Source organism: Lacerta agilis, chromosome 3, assembly GCF_009819535.1.
Source record: "Lacerta agilis isolate rLacAgi1 chromosome 3, rLacAgi1.pri, whole genome shotgun sequence".
Lineage (NCBI taxonomy): Eukaryota > Metazoa > Chordata > Lepidosauria > Squamata > Lacertidae > Lacerta > Lacerta agilis.
Genome location: NC_046314.1, coordinates 11,473,853 through 11,490,359, shown reverse-complemented (window position 1 = coordinate 11,490,359; position 16,507 = coordinate 11,473,853). Strand labels below are relative to the sequence as shown.

At 43.3% G+C, this 16,507-nt stretch overlaps 1 protein-coding gene across 1 annotated transcript in view; it reads right to left on the bottom strand.

Annotated features, from left to right (window-relative positions):
- Positions 1-16,507, bottom strand: part of PLCB1 (phospholipase C beta 1) — a 454,706-nt gene that overhangs the window by 307,842 nt on the left and 130,357 nt on the right. The window contains 1 exon segment of the mRNA XM_033142844.1: positions 6,712-6,786. Coding sequence (XP_032998735.1) covers positions 6,712-6,786 — 75 coding nt within the window.

Sequence of the window (16,507 nt, the reverse complement as noted above, 5' to 3'; positions counted from 1 at the left end):
AGGGACCCCAAGAGTTACCTACTTCAACCCCCTGCAATGCAGGAATCTCAAGAAGGTCATACATGACAGATGGCCACCCAACCTCTGCTTAAAAACCTCCAAGGAAGGAGAATCCACCACATCTCATGGGAGTCTGTTCCACTGTTGAGCAGCTCTTACTGTCAGAAAGTTCTTCCTGATGATGAGTGGGAATCTCCTTTCTTGTAACTTGAAGGCATTGGATAGGACCCTAGCCTCCAGAGCACAAGAAAGCAAGCTTGCTCCATCCCTCATGTGACAGCCCTTTAGATATTTGAAGAATGCTATAATATCTCCTCTCAGGATAAACAAATCCAATTCCCTCAACCATTCTGTCAGGGTAGAGTTAGAAAAAGAGTTAGAAGGTTCACAGAGGCAAGGGTTAAGTTATGAATCCAACTCGGGGGAGGGGAGGTACAAGCCAGTCCTCACTAGGAGGTTAGAAAAAGAGTGGGAAAAGCCTTTTGAGAGTTGCTGGTCAGGGGAGAAGCAGAGCTCAGAAGGTATCTGAACTGAATGACTCTGCGGAGTGATAGTTGAAGTTAAGAACTATTCATTAATACTGTTTGTGAATTCTTAATAAAAATTATAAAAGACCAAGAGACGTTTGTGTGGTAATGTGAAGAGGAATCGACCAGCCTTGACACATTCCTCATAGGGCTTGGCTTCCAGTCCCTTTATCATATTGGCTGCCCTCCTCCACACACATTCCAGCTTGTCAATATCCTTAAAATGTGGTACACGGAAACACAGAGAGACGGAACTTTTATGTTTCCACAAACCCGCCAGAGGCATCTGCAAGTACCCATTTTCTAAGGGGAAAAGTCACAGCAAAACTTTCAGACTGCTTTAGCACAAACACAACTCACAGTAAGCAATTTTATTCTAAGGGCAAAAGTGTTTTTTTTGTGATTGCGTTCTTTTTAAAGTCAACCCTGAACTGGGCGAGGGTGACTGAATTATATCTCATAAGCAAAGTATTTCACCATTTTTATTTATTTCCTAAGGTTTAATCTATAGGCTCATCCTTCTCAGCTTCTGCTGAGAGACCCGAGAACCAGAAATCTAATTTTGTTTTTGAAAGCAGCTAATATTTCCACTTATCACATAATTGTAGAAGCAGAACCTTTTAGAAAATCAAACGTTATGACATTCAGAGTAACCTGACATTTGGCCAACTAACATTCTTACAGGACTACTAAAAACCAGCTTTTAAAATGCAGTCGTGAACAGCATTTTAAGAAGAGAGCTGTCTCAACAGTGTGTCTGAAAAATATTTTTTAATATGGTTCACGGTTAGATCAGCTATCCATAATGCAAAAACAAACTTCCACCATCTATTTTACATGTAGGCAGAGGGATGAGGTGGGTGAGTGGGTGGGAGGTTGAAATTAATATGGAGACAAAGGTTTTATGGAGAAATAATTATCCCTTCCTCGTATAACACTCTGTGACAAGAAACAGAACGACAAAGGGTAGCTTTTTAGATGAAGGTTTTATCAAACCTATCCATTCTTAGGGAAATCAGCCCTGAGTGCTCACTAGAAGGACAGGTCCTGAAGTTGAGGCTCCAATACTTTGGCCATCTCATGAGAAGAGAAGACTCCCTGGAAAAGACCCTGATGTTGGGAAAGATGGAGGGCACAAGGAGAAGGGGACGACAGAGGACGAGATGGCTAGACAGTGTTCTCGAAGCGACTAGCATGAGTTAGGCCCAACTGCGGGAGGCAGCAGAAGACAGGAGTGCCTGGTGTGCTCTGGTCCATTAGGTCACGAAGAGTCGGACACGACTAAACGACTAAACAACAACAACAACAATCCCAGATTATCCTGTGGGGGACGTTTGTGCGGGGATAACTAGTAAGTTGGAGTCTCAGGTGGGTTTTCTTTAAATAAACAATAAAGATTTATTTAAGGCAAGATAGTATATAACACAAGTGGATAACATTTAGGTTACTTCAGGAATACAATGCTATTTCACTATAATTTGTCCTTAGTTGTTTTTGCATTACAGTATAGGTTGGTTCCTTTATAAGGTGATACTATCTTTCAGTTATCCACCCCCTTTAACAATCCTGCTTCTGAGGTACTTTAAGAAATAGACCCAAGGGCTCTCCACACTCCCTCCCTTCATTGAGTTTGGGAGTCTCCTCTTTTCTCTTAAGAATCTCTCCCCTCCAGACTAGATTGAGTCCCAAATAGGCTGTTCCTTTCCAGCTCCTACATCTCCTGGCTCAACCTCTGCCTCACAGTAAAATTCTGGTCTATTTCCTCCTATAGGACACCACACTCTGTCCTTCACAATACGGTCATAATGGAAGTTATTTTCTAGAACCAACTCTTTACACCTCAACCTGCCTCCTAACCTGCCTCTCTACCCATCTCCCAACCTCTCCAACCTCAATTCCAACCCCACCTCCTCAGCCTCTCTTCAAATCCTCTCCTTTTAAACTCTCCACGGCCAATCAGAGACTGCCGTTCCGTAACCATTTGCTGGCAGGAGAAAAAAGAAAAAGAAGCACATTGTTAAACCAACCTGTCCAGCAAAACCAACTTTTTCATCACAGGAGGCTGTCAACCTGTTTCTGAGTACAGGTAGGGGTTCACATGATGGAACTCTCTTCCATAAAGAGCACAAAGAAATGTAGCATTTGAGAAAGAATGCCAGAATCCACCACCCTTGCATGCTAGTTTTCATTTTGAAGAGAATCTCTGTTGCATGGAAGAGCATCACTGGTACAGAAAGTTGAAAACTAGATCTTCATGCCCTATCTTTCTGATTTACCTTCTGTTACTGCAGAATTTCTCTTTTGAAACACCCTTCAGTTTATTCTATTCTTGACTGCCCTCCTATTGCTTCTGGCAGAGATTCCATTTCTCTACCCACATCAGGCCATTTACCCCAAGTGGTTTATTCTGAATGCAATTGGAACCAATGGAAATATTGTAACTGGCTTGGGACTGGCTCTACAGGGATTGTGAGATGGATGTTTAGCTAAAGGAAAGGCTGTGCAGATAATTAATATGTACTGGCAGATATCAAATAACTCTTGAGGCAGGGCTGCAAAAATCCACTCATGACTGGCATATTTAAAATCGAGGGTGGCATCTATAAAATTGAGGCTACCAATCTGGTAAGTAAGGGCACCATGAGTACTGGAACTTTTGCCCCAGGCAACAAAACGACTTGGGTCAATCCTGCACTAGTCCATGCCACACACAGCTCAATGACAACTGCTGCTTCTTTCACAGTGTGCTGGCATCTCATGGGGACTTTGGGGATGCTTTTTGGAAGGATGCAAAAACCACCAATGCCTAAGCAGTTCTGTTTTGTATTTTTGCTTTGAATGTCATCTGTCTTTCAAAAGCCTCCATCGCCACGAGTGTTAAGTGACGATATAAAACAATACACAATGGAAGAAGAAGAAGAAGAAGAAGAAGAAGAAGAAGAAGAAGAAGAAGAAGAAGAAGAAGAGGAGGAGGAGGAGGAGGAGGAGGAGGAGGAGGAGGAGGAGGAGGAGGAGTTTGGATTTGATATCCTGCTTTATCACTACCCAAAGGAGTCTCAAAGCGGCTAACATTCTCCTTTCCCTTCCTCCCCCACAACAAAAACTCTGTGAGGTGAGTGGGGCTGAGAGACTTCAGAGAAGTGCGACTAGCCCAAGGTCACCCAGCAGCTGCATGTGGAGGAGCGGAGACACGAACCCAGTTCCCCAGATTAGGAGTCTACCGCTCTTAACCACTACACCACACTGGCTCTCCACACTGGAAGCCAATGGGAGATGCCTTTTTACTCTGAAAAGGCTTAAGTAAAAGATCTCAGCTTGGAGTAACCCTGCATTGTGAAGTATGGCAGCAATAAAGATACATTGTGCAAGCAGCCTTCCCCATCCTGGTGGCTGTCCACATGTTTTCAACTCCAGCTTCCATCACAGTCCCAGTCAGCACAGCCAGGGATGTTGAAAGCTGTGGTCAAAATATATATGGAGCACACCAGTTCGAGAAGACCGCTTTAAAGTGAAACAGCAACAATAAAAATAATGACAGGTCCCTGACTCAATAAGATTGCAATCTAAAATTTTACAAAGGAGGTTGCTGCTGACAGAGGGAGGGGGGGGGGGGAGTTGTTGGCATCCATCTGTCTTGAGAGACAATGGAGTTTGCCTCCAGGGGTGAAGTCAAACCACTGGAGAGACACAGCACCTGCTGCGGCTGCAGAGACCAATAACTTGTAACTGCTGCCTCCTGTGTTGTTTTGCTATGTTAGCACTGAAGTGAACTCTTGGGGCGTAAGCCTGGGCAGTGTGCATGGAGGTCCCGGGCTGCCCAGATGACAATCTGCCCCTCTTGGCCTCACTTATGTGGTTCAAAGGAAAGCAGAGCAAGACGTTTGGTACCAGCTTGGCTGCAGGAGTTGCAGGGAGGAGGTGTACCAGGAGGGAGGGAGGGGAAATGAGAAGGATATACCTAAGCCCAATATCATTAGAAGACAGGGACTAAGGAGTTGTGTCAGGGGCGTACCCAGGATCAAAACTAGGGGGGGGGGGGCAAGCCATGGTCATTCAGGTTGTGACATTTCAGCACGGAAAGGCAAATGAAACCAAAATTTTAGGGAAATTATAAATAATTATAGCAGTGCTTTATTACGGTAGTTATTACAATTATTTGCTTGATTTTTTTTTTTAAAAAATTATTCTAGTTACATGTCTTATACCAGGGGTGGCCAACTCCTAAGAGACTGTGATCTGGGGTTCAGCTCAAAGTTGTTGACCTTTTTTGGGGATGAGGAATGCTCCGTTTTTTAGGGGTTCAGTTCATTTTTGGATTACTGACCATATTATGTAAACAGCAAACAAAAACAGCTTCAAAAGACAGAAAAACTTTCCCCCCCCCCAAACAGAAAGCCCCCAAATGGCTGAAAAACTCAGTTTCCTAGGATCCTCAGCCATTGCAACTCACCATGCAAGGGAACTGTTTCCAAAGCTCCTTTGCAACGATCAGCCGGCGCAACACACACACACACACACACACAGTGTCGGCCAAGAGCTCAATTGTTATTTAGATTTTGGGAGAGGGAGAAAGACCAGTAGTTGAGCTTTTTAGGAGAGCTTTTTTTTTCCCTTTTAGGCTGCCGATAACCATTTAATTATTATTATTTTTTGCTTCGGGGGGGGGCAGGTGCCCCCTCCTGCCCCCCCTTGGGTACGCCCATGAGTTGTGTTGAAGGCTTCATCAAAAAGTTGTGTTTGGAAGAGGGACTGGATGGAATGCAGCAGGGTAGTATCACATAGGTGTTCCAAGATGGAATTCCAGGCATAAGAAACAACAAGAAAGAAAGGGTGGAGTCATTTAAGCCACAGATCTTTCCAGTTGTTACTAGAGGGTTCACTGCACAATTAACCATGCTCTGCACAAAACAGATTTTAACTGATTTTCCAACACATTATCGCATTACTAAGGTACCCTTTCACCTCAGAGCAACAGACAAGCTCACACACATAGGTAAGGTATGTCATTCCCAGGCAAAGAAAGACCTCTTTTCTTTTCTTTTTTTACAAACAGCTTGCAATGAAAGCTGCTTGCCGCTGACTGGTGGAGCACAACAGCAAGGAAAGCATTTATGCAGTTTAACAAAAGCAAAACCCCACTGAGCAAATAACTGTATGTGCACCTTAGCGAAACATACTTTTTGATACAGGAACACTTCTCTCAAAAAAAGAAAGAGAAAAAGAGAAAGAAGGAAGGGGGGGCTGCTTTTTAAAATAATGTTCTATCCATTGTTAATGTTCTCATGCTGTTCATCATAAAGCCAATAATCAGGGAGCACTAATTTGATATTTATGTGCATGTCACGAATTGCTACCATAGGTTTTCAATTACAGTTCTAGCTTTTTGGAAAGTTTCTGACACTGAAATGAGCCCTTAGGAAGAAACTTTAAAATGCTTTAGAAAAAGCAATTCCATAGTCACATGATACATCCAAGCACACAATTACCTGCACATGGCAGCTGCCTATTTTTTAATTTTATTTTTTAAACCAACTGAGAAAGGCCAAGGATGGCAACTTGCTTCCATAAAGCATAGCTGGTGAGATGCATGAAAAATCCTCAAGTGCCACCAAGCATAGCTTTGAATTTGGATTGCATACTTGTGTGATCATTAATGAAAAGTTGAAAATGAAAAACAGCCATTATCTTAGAAGGTACATTCGGTTCAACAATGCAGCTTTTTCATCCAATTTACAGATGCAGAAAATAGAAAAACTTAATTTAGGCATCTCTTGCAAACATGATGAGTTACTTACGCTATCTATTAAATGTTTATTAAAAAGGAGCACTTCATACACTTCCAATTCAGCTGTCGAGGGTGTAGCCACTCAAAACTTAAGTGAAATTATGCACTTGCCTCACAACACAGTCACTTCCACGGTGACATCCAAAAAGTTCCACATAATAGACTTTCCGTCAATGTACAAGACGAAGTTCAAACCGCATGCTTACTTCTCCCAGAGAGCCCTTAATTAAGCACCTTGGGGCTATCATTATAAGTAAGGATATGCTGCAGTTATGCAAAGACACATATATGGTTGGAGAGACAACTTTTAGGAACAAAATGTGACCCATGGGGAATTTTTCCAAAGCAAAATCTGGTAAAGCAGCAGTGGAGAATCTTTGGCCTCCCCATGTGACCTACCTTAGGCGCTCTGGCATGTTTCCCGCATCGGGCATCTTTGACAAGGCTGATATCCAGCAGCTCCGATTCCTGCACCTGATGAGACAAGAAGGGGAGAGGGGAGATGTGTTTTGCTGCATTAGGTCATTCCATCATTTACACTGCAGTTTTGCATATGATGGTATTTACAAGCATTCCCACTCTAAATTAAGATAAAGGAAGAAAGGAAGCTGTCTTATACCACTGGCCCATCATTCTGAGTCTTCCCAAATCATGGTAAGATCATGCCTTTTAGAGACCAGGAGACCTACTTGAGCTGCAGACTTGGAAGGTAGTGGCATCAAGGAAAAGTCCAGATTCACTCTTCCATCCCTGACTGCCATGATTTGCGGTGACGCAGGGGGAGCAGATCCTCTTCCCATTCAGCCAAGTACACTATGGTGCAGTCATGAGGGGGCAGGGCCTCCTCCACCAGGGAACCAATCAAAGCCAGCTCTCTGGCTCCCCTGGGTAGAGCCTAGGGGTGGACTTGACTGAAGACTTTTCTGGTCAAGTCCACACCGGGAGTCCAGTGCCAAGGGCCTTCTGGCGGTTCCCTCACTGCAAGAAGCCAAGTTACAGGGAACCAGGCATAGGGCCTTCTCGGTAGTGGCACTCGCCCTGTGGAACACCCTCCCACCAGATGTCAAAGAGAAAACCAACTACCAGACTTTTAGGAGACATCTGAAAGCAGCCCTGTTTAGGGAAGCTTTTAATGTTTAATAGACTATTGTATTTTAATATTGTGTTGGAAGCCTCCCAGAGTGGCTAGGGAAACCCAGCCAGATGGGCGGGGTATGAAATTATTATTATTATTATTATTATTATTATTATTATTATTATTATTATTACAAGGAGGCCCACACCAGCTTCTGCCCTTCACCCAGTTTTCTCCTTTGAGGCTTCTCCACCTACTCACTCCTTAAGTAAATGGTTTGGTAATGGTATCTGAAGAAGTGTGCATGCACACGAAAGCTCATACCAATAACAAACTTAGTTGGTCTCTAAGGTGCTACTGGAAGAATTTTTTTTTTTAAATTAGTGAAGAGGAATTACCTTTAGAAGAAAACTCCACCAGCAGCATTGTTATGGACATGGATCAGTTCCTGTTTCTCACAACCATGGAGGAATTTTACCCACAGATGGTTCTGCGGGGGTTTCCACCTATCTCCATTTCTACTATGTCACAACTTTGTGGTGGTGGCAAATGCATTGAGCTGGGTCCTTAGAAGGGAGTGGAGAGGCATCTGGTTGCATCCCAGTGGGAAAGCCCTTTATGGTATGGCTTATGGCCTCGGTCCTGTATACCTGAAGGAGCGTCTCCACCCCCATCATTCAGCCCGGACACTGAGGTCCAGCTCCGAGGGCCTTCTGGCAGTTCCCTCGCTGCGAGAAGTGATGTTACAGGGAACCAGGCATAGGGCCTTCCCGGTAGTGGCACCGAACCTGTGGAACACCCTCCCATCAGATGTCAAGGCAATAAGCAATTATCTTACTTTTAAAAGACAGCCCTGTTTAGGGGTGTTTTTAATGTTTAATGCTGTATTGTGTTTTTAATATTTGGTTGGAAGCTGCCCAGAGTGGCTGGGGAATGAATGAATGAATAATTATTATTATTATTATTATTATTATTATTAGACATGCTCCATCCAGAAGCCCAGCTCAGGGGTTGTCGGGCCATAGCATCCGCTGCCAGGTTGACTGCAAAAGCCTCACTGGGAATTGTTTATGGCATGGTGAACCCTATCATTAGGCAAACCCTTACTGGTCTGCCAGAGAACTGACCAGCACTCAGGCTGCTCAGTCTTCAGATACATGCCCTTATGCCTATGACAAACCTACAGTTATCTGTTATCAATCAATGCAGTTATGGCTTTATTTTACCCCATAGTTGTTTTGTTCTGCACCCCTCCCCACTTCGCTGTGTGTACATCCACAACTCATGACAGATACACAAACACCTGTTCTACAAGGGCTGGAAGAAATAGAAACAGCTGAGAGTGGAAGCAGATATACACCACACGGCACACATCCATCTTGCATCACCAGTGCGTCCTTCTCAACTACTTAGCGCACTACTTCATGAGCCACAGGCAAGCAAGTTTTATGAGACTTGGCAGCATCTACTGTGTTTCTCCTGTGGATACGATTTGTATTTAGAGCAAATAAGCTGCACTAATTGTCTGTATTACCATAAAAGTTGCTCAGTTCCATAAACACTGCCAACACTGGATTATTACAGTATACCACAACATGTTAGATTTGAATCTATCTCTGATCCCTGGAAAGCTACTGAATTAATGAGAAATCCACGTAGCTGCATAGGACCCCACAAACGAGCATACTTCCTCCCTTGTGAATACTGTTAACAATTTTGGGGCTGGGGGTGGGAAGGAAACTGACATGCCATGTTTGGAGGCAGCTTTTAAAACTAATTTGATATGCAGATAATTTACATTTTCAATAGGGCTGTAGCAAGCACTCAGTAAGGAAAAAGCTTCAGAGTAGCAGCAAGTGCACTCTTTCTATCAGGCTGCCCACACCAGGCAATGGAAACAGTAACCATAGCAATAGAGGATTTATCTATTATATGGGGAAAGGGGACAGAAAGCAAGCAGGAACCATTGCTCAGTGGCACAGCAGATGCTTTGCATGCAAAATATTCCAGGTTCAGCAGCTCCAGTTAAACAGGACTTCACGCAGTCAAACTAGCCACTACCAGGAAAAGTAGACGGCACTACAGAGAGTGATCAATGATCTGTCTCAATATAATACAGCTTCATGGGTACAGACTGATTCCTCCCCCTTAAAACTCATTAAGAATCATTAGATCATTACACTGCTGTACCAAAAAATTCCTCCTACATGGTTCCGCAATGTGACACTCATATTTTGGAGACGAGCGACCTTCCATATCAGTCACCAATTTCCAAAATTTCGTGTTATCATGAGTCTCCAATGCTTGTGTCAATTCCAACCGATATTCTTTAATAAAGGTCTCCTTCTTATGTGTCATCAGCTATTTATGAGTATTGAATTTCAGAATGGGGACAGGAACTTTCCTTGGATTAGCTCTCAAAACAAAATTAAACCACTTCCTAAGTTTTTCTTATACATCGAACACAATCATTATCCAATAAATAACATGTCTTTGCCCACAACCTGCACCCCTGTAGAATTTCTGTTACAGTGTGATATGCTTGAATGCCAAGAGGACCACACATGAATCTAGAAACGGCTTGCCAGGTGTGGCAGAGGTGCTACACTGGCTTCCTGGCAAGTGGGTTGCTGCCAATGACCAGGAGGGAGAGAGGCAGTGGGGAGTTTGGGACAGTAAAATGGCACTGGTGGAGTCAAGCCTTGCCCCTCTCTCCCAGAAAGCAACACCAACCCACCTGCTGGGAAGCTACCACAGTAACTTTGCCCCTACCTGGTGAGTCAAAATATATGATTTCCCTGTGGATCCAACGTTTAAAAGCCTTTGTATACATGACCATTTGATGTTTGTGCATTACATGATTAAGACTGCACTGAGGGAGAAACAGGGCAATTCCACTGACTCTGCTGAGAAGCTGCCTTTGGCCCTTCAGCAACCACTGCCTAACAGAAGCCATTCAATCAGACTGATTTGTTTCCATTCCAGCTGATCATTATTTTATGGTCCAATGCAGCTATGTGCATCTTGGGCTGATTTTCTGCCATGGCCAGGAGAGGGGGAAATGCTCTGTCTATAGGATCTCACTGGGGCCTTACTTTCTTGCATGTCCTGGTGAGATCTCAGGGAAAGGTTGTGGGCCCTCGTGGTCATAAACTTGTAGAGTTGGAAGAGTTGGAAGAGACCCTGAGGGTCATCCAGTCCAACCCCTTGCAATGCAGGAACCTCGACGACAACATCCATGACGGATGGTCATCCAACCTCTGATTAAAAGCTCAAATGAAGTAGAGTCCACCACCTCTCTTGGGAGTCCATTCCACTGTTGAACAGCTCTTACTATCAGAAAATTATTCCTAATGTTTATTTGGAATCTCTTTTCTTGTAATGTGAAGCCATTGCTTCAGGTCCTAGCCTCAAGAACAGGAGAAAACAAGCTTGCTCCATCTTCTATGTCAGTGTTTTTCAACCTTTTTTGGGCAAAGGCACACTTGTTTCATGAAAAAAATCACGAGGCACACCACCATTAGAAAATGTTAAAAATTTAACTCTGTGCCTATATTGACTATATATAAAGTAATTCTCTTGAATTTTTCAATTTTTCCCATGGCACACCAGGCAACATCTCGCGGCACACTAGTGTGCCGCGGAACAGTGGTTGAAAAACACTGTTCTATGTGACAGCCCCTGAGATATTTTAAGGTCGCTATAATATCTCCTCTCAGTCTCCTCTTTTCCGGGCGAAACACACGCATCAACTGTTCCTTGTAAGGCTTGGTTTCCAGATCCTTGATCATCATGGTTGCACACGTTCCAGCTTGTCACTTGTTGTAGGGCTTCCCATCCCTCCCTCCTTTGGTTTCAGAGTCTTTCACTGTGCTGTTATGTAGCTGCTAGTTTACAGGGCCAGAAAGCAATGTTACTCGCCATCAAAACTGGCTGTCGGATGAGATGAGATGAGATGAGATGAGATGAGATGAGATGAGATGAGAGGCTTGTCTCCTTCCTCCTCCAATTACCAGAAACATTATTGCACCCTGAAATGAACTGCAGCTCTTAACATCGTTCAGTCCCTCAACCTTAATACCGGTATACATAGGGAGATGGGAACGTAATAGGTATCGCACAATTCAGAAAACAATGATCTCTTTATACTATATATGGAGGACCCGTGCCCTTCTTCCAAATGTTGACTCAACCACAACTCCCATCAGCACCCGCAATCATACCCAAGGGTGATGAGAGTTGTAGTTCAGCAACATTCCCCCCAACCTTTGATTACGATTTATTCAAGCTCATGTTCACTTGAAACAGTTTATCACATAACAAACCTATCAAAATCGCTCATTTCTTCCAACTCATACTAAAGCCATGGTGCCTTGTCTTCCACTAGCTGTACAGCTTTTTGCTGACATGGGATTTGAGATGTCAATGATGGGCTAAAAATAAAACTGCAATTGACAGCTATCCAGGCTCTGATCACATACAGGTAGCACCAGCAAGATATATAAATTTAAAATATAACAACAACCAACCAAGCTGATAAAATAGCTGAGGTGTAGCAATACTTCATTCTAAAACTGAAAGTTTGTTGCCCACACACCTGTACAAATCTCTACCTCTTCTCTCTCTCCTCTGCCTACTTTCCCCATTTATTTCTTCTTTTTCTTTGTACTTACCCCTTCTTTATTTCTTTTTACTGTTAGGGAATTTTTGTTGAAATAAGGTGTCGTTTTACTGTCTACCTTGTATACATTTTTGGTGGAGTGGGAAATTACTGTATTTTTCTGTTTATAAGGCGCCCCCTGGATAGCTGTCAATTGCAGCTATGGTTTTCCCAGTAGTAATGTACGGAAGTGAGAGCTGGACCATCAAGAAGGCTGATCGCCGAAGAATTGATGCTTTTGAATTATGGTGCTGGAGGAGACTCTTGAGAGTCCCATGGACTGCAAGAAGATCAAACCTCTCCATTCTCAAAGAAATCAGCCCTGAGTGCTCACTAGAAGGACAGATCCTGAAGTTGAGGCTCCAGTACTTTGGCCACCTCATGAGAAGAGAAGACTCCCCAGAAAAGACCCTGATGTTGGGAAAGATGGAGGGCACAAGGAGAAGGGGACGACAGAGGATGAGATGGTTGGACAGTGTTCTCGAAGCTACTAACATGAGTTTGGCCAAACTGCGAGAGGCAGTGAAGGATAGGCGTGCCTGGCGTGCTCTGGTCCATGGGGTCACGAAGAGTCGGACACGACTGAACGACTGAACAACAACAAGGCGCCCCCGTGTATAAGACGCTCCCAAATTTTGGCCATTTTTTTAAAGGGAAAAAATCTAGTCTTATACATGGAAAAATACAGTAATCGTATATATTTTCCCCCAATACAAAATATTTGTGAAATCTGTGACTGTTTACGACATGTCAGCATATGTGGCTTTATAAACCTACACCAGGCTACACAACACCGCAGAGAAAAACAGCAAAATAGATGGCGATTGCAAGGACACCAGGGGGTTCCTTTTCTTATAAATGGCAGCAAAGATGAGGCATTCTATTAATGTTGAAAGAGGTAAAGCTGATCCTATATCACTCTTCCCCCGCCCTAAGAAGAAGAAAAAAGGTCCAAATATTTGTACTGCGACACACGCTCTGTTATATAAAGGAAGAGGTGATGAAACACTGAATTCCAAATGCTGGTTTAAAAATAAAGGCTTCCACTGTATATTGCAGAGTGGGATGGGGGTGGGGGAGCAAGAGAGGAAGTGCCATTGATGCCTTCACAGCTTCAGTTGGCCAGAAGATACATTGCCCTTTATTGCCTGCATTGTTAGCAGAAACACACAACAAGCTTGCACCCATTCCAGGTCCATAACCCAGATGTGGCTACATCTAAAATGAATCCCAGAGGAAGCCTCTTGGAGATGGCTCAGTAGCAAAGTACCGATGGACGCAGGTTTCGTCCCTGCCGTCGCCAGTTACAAGTACCTTAGGCAGCAGGGATGAGAAAGACTTTTGCCTGCAAACTAGAGAGCCGCTGCCAGTCAGAGCAGACAATACTGGACTAGGGGACCAGTGGGTCTAGCTCAATATAAGGTAGCATCAAATGACCAAAAGGCTTATCTCATTGCTGGCCCATTTTCATGAAGGGTAAAGCAACGTTAGAGCTCTCCGTGGACACTGCTCTCTCTCAATAGGGACAAAAAAACCTATTCACTCTATTATTTTGATCTAATGGAACAACGTTCCATATCATTTTCTCAGAATAATACTCTTTAAACTTTTAACCAACGACTCAAGGAGCTCTTAACAAAACAAAACAGGAAAGCGATCCAATAAAAATAATTAAAGTTGTTGTTCATTCCAATCCAGTGCGTTAAGATCAGCGGGGATGCACTTCGTTCCAACGTGTGCTCCCATTCACGAATAGCATGACTTGCCAATACAGAAGAAGATGCATCACTTTTGTGGAGCTGCTGTTTTTGTGGAGAGAGGAAAAAAGCAAAGCACAGCTATCCAAGGCACTCTGTAGACTCCCTGTGGATAACCAGAAGGATGGGTAGGCAAAGCAGAAATGCATTGGAAATAAAGGGCCAAGTCCTCCATCATGCAGACCTATGACCTTAAGCCAGGAGTCAAAAACCTGTGGTCCTCCAGCGGGTGACAGTACGCCATGCTGGGAGTGCAACAACACTTGAGAGGCTGCTGGTCCCCCATCTCTGGTATAAATGCAGCAAACGGGATCCTCATTACTTTCTTCAAATAAACCTTCAATCAAAAGGTTCAGTTAGATATTTATCTTTCCCATACAAGAGCATTGTGCAGTGCAGCCACGTCCCTATCAAATGCTGGCTTTTCTTTCTGACAGACCACCTACACAGCAATTCTGTGAGCTGGTTTACTTCTTGCAGTATAATATCACAAAAGCCACCCATGCTGCCCATGGTCCTCCTTCTACTATATACTTGCCAAGAAGAGGGCTCTGCTACACAGGAATGCTGAAAAGCTTAAGGAGCACCTTGCTGGATGAGGCCAGGGGTCCATTTCATCTAGCACAGGCATAGGTAAACTCCGGCCCTCCAGATATTTGGGACTGCAATTCCCACCATCCCTAGCTAACAGGACCAGTGGTCAGGGATGATGGGAATTGTAGTCCCAAACATCTGGACGGCCAGAGTTTGCCTATGCCTGATCTAGCATCCTGTTCTCAAAGTGGTCAACCAGATGCCCATGGGAAGGCCCCAAGGAGGACAATGAGCAAATACCACTTTCCCCACTTGTGATTCCCAGCAGCTGGTTTTCAGAAGTACACAGCCTTCAACAGTCAAGGGAGAACATAGCAAACTTGTCTATTAACCACTGATAAGATTATCCTCTATGAATTTGTCTAATTCTCTTTTAAAGCCTTATAAGTAGGTGGCCATTACTTTGTGGGATTTAAATCCATAGAAGGGAAGAAGAAACGGCTTATAGATTAAACGGACCTTTCCCCTCATGAAGAACAGAAGCATTGATTGTCTACATGTGCTGCCCGTTTGTAATACCAGTTCCTAGCCATTTCCACTCTGCAATTTAATCTGGGCTCAGCAGGACAATTCAGATTGTGTCACATCCCAAGTTCATGGGGGAAAGGCCACTATGAGTCCTCCACTTATCTGTGCTTCATATATCAAAATGAAAGCCCTTATGGTCACCTCTGTGTCTACATATTGGAACTAAGCAATAAAGTTATTGCCTTGTTTATGATGAACAGGGGGACAGAGAACTCATCCTCCAGTGGTACAACTCATATTCTCTGAAACTGCAAGACAGCATCAGTTTCTTTCTAATAGCTGGAACAAGTGTATTATGCAATGCAAGTAGCCCAGGATCACATCACTCTTGCTTGCTGACCTAAGCAGCCCTAACAGCCCTCTCTGATTAAAACTGCTACTTAAAAAAAAAAGTGCCCCATTGCAATATTTGTGACAGCATATCTGAGGAAGATAACATGGGATGTATTTGAAAGTAAAAAAGGACAGTACGATTTGAAAAAAAGACAATGCACAATTTTGTGAACCAAGCAATTTTTTTGAAAAAAAGAAAATGACACACATCTTGAGTTTCACTTGAATGCCTCATTTCCAGCATGTTGGCTTTACACGTACTATGCTCTGGGAACTTTTGATAACTAATTCTCTTGTCTCAACCTGCCTCATTTCCAGCATGTTGGCTTTACATGTACTATGCTCTGGGAACTTTTAATAACTAATTCTCTTGTCTCTGCTGACAAAGGCATTAATTGCATTCATTCAGGTGGCATTTTGTTGCATGGTCTATTATGCAGAATTCATCACAGAGTCTTGAGGTTTAGCTACCATGTTCTTCCTTTTAACTGACATCCATATATGTGGGCAATTGATTCAAGAATGATTTAGGAATATGACTTTACTTTTTAGTAAAGAAAAAGGCAGCTATCTGAAGGAGAAATAAGTTGTCACCATGCAAGTCATCTGTTCAGAGAGATTTCACACATGTCTGTCTTTATTATGCATCTTAGAGGGGAACTGAGAGAGTGGCATATAGATCACAACGGTCTCTTTGTGCCAAACTCAGCCTCACATTTATCCATTAGAAAGCCATTCAGGCAAAAGGAAATACTGTATATTAGAAGTTGTCATCCACATATTGTTACGTTTGCATTTGTGAGGTTCACAAGCAACTTTTTAAAAAGATCTTTTTTTTAAAATGCTTTGTTCAGTTACATGCCTCCCTTCAAAATGCCTGAAGAAAGCCTTGAAATCAATAAGATTGGCGAGTTTGGTTTCCGAAGTGAGATGTATGGAGCAGTGATGGTTTTAAAAAGGCACCTGTATGCTTTCTAATTCTGAACAACTGCATTTTAAAGGCACTTACTGTATTTACTTACCTATCCTTTCAAATAAAGAACCTAATTTTCAACTTCCAGGGCTTGTGTCTTTTCCATGTCCATATAGCCGTGCTTTTTTTTCCTAAAAAAATGTTTAGGGGTACCATCATTTTCCTACAGTGGTATCCCGTGTTATGCACACGATCCGTTCCTGATCGCGCTACGTAACACGGGCATGCTTAACAGGAACGCCCCCCCAAAAAAACCTGGAAGTTCACGTGTTTTT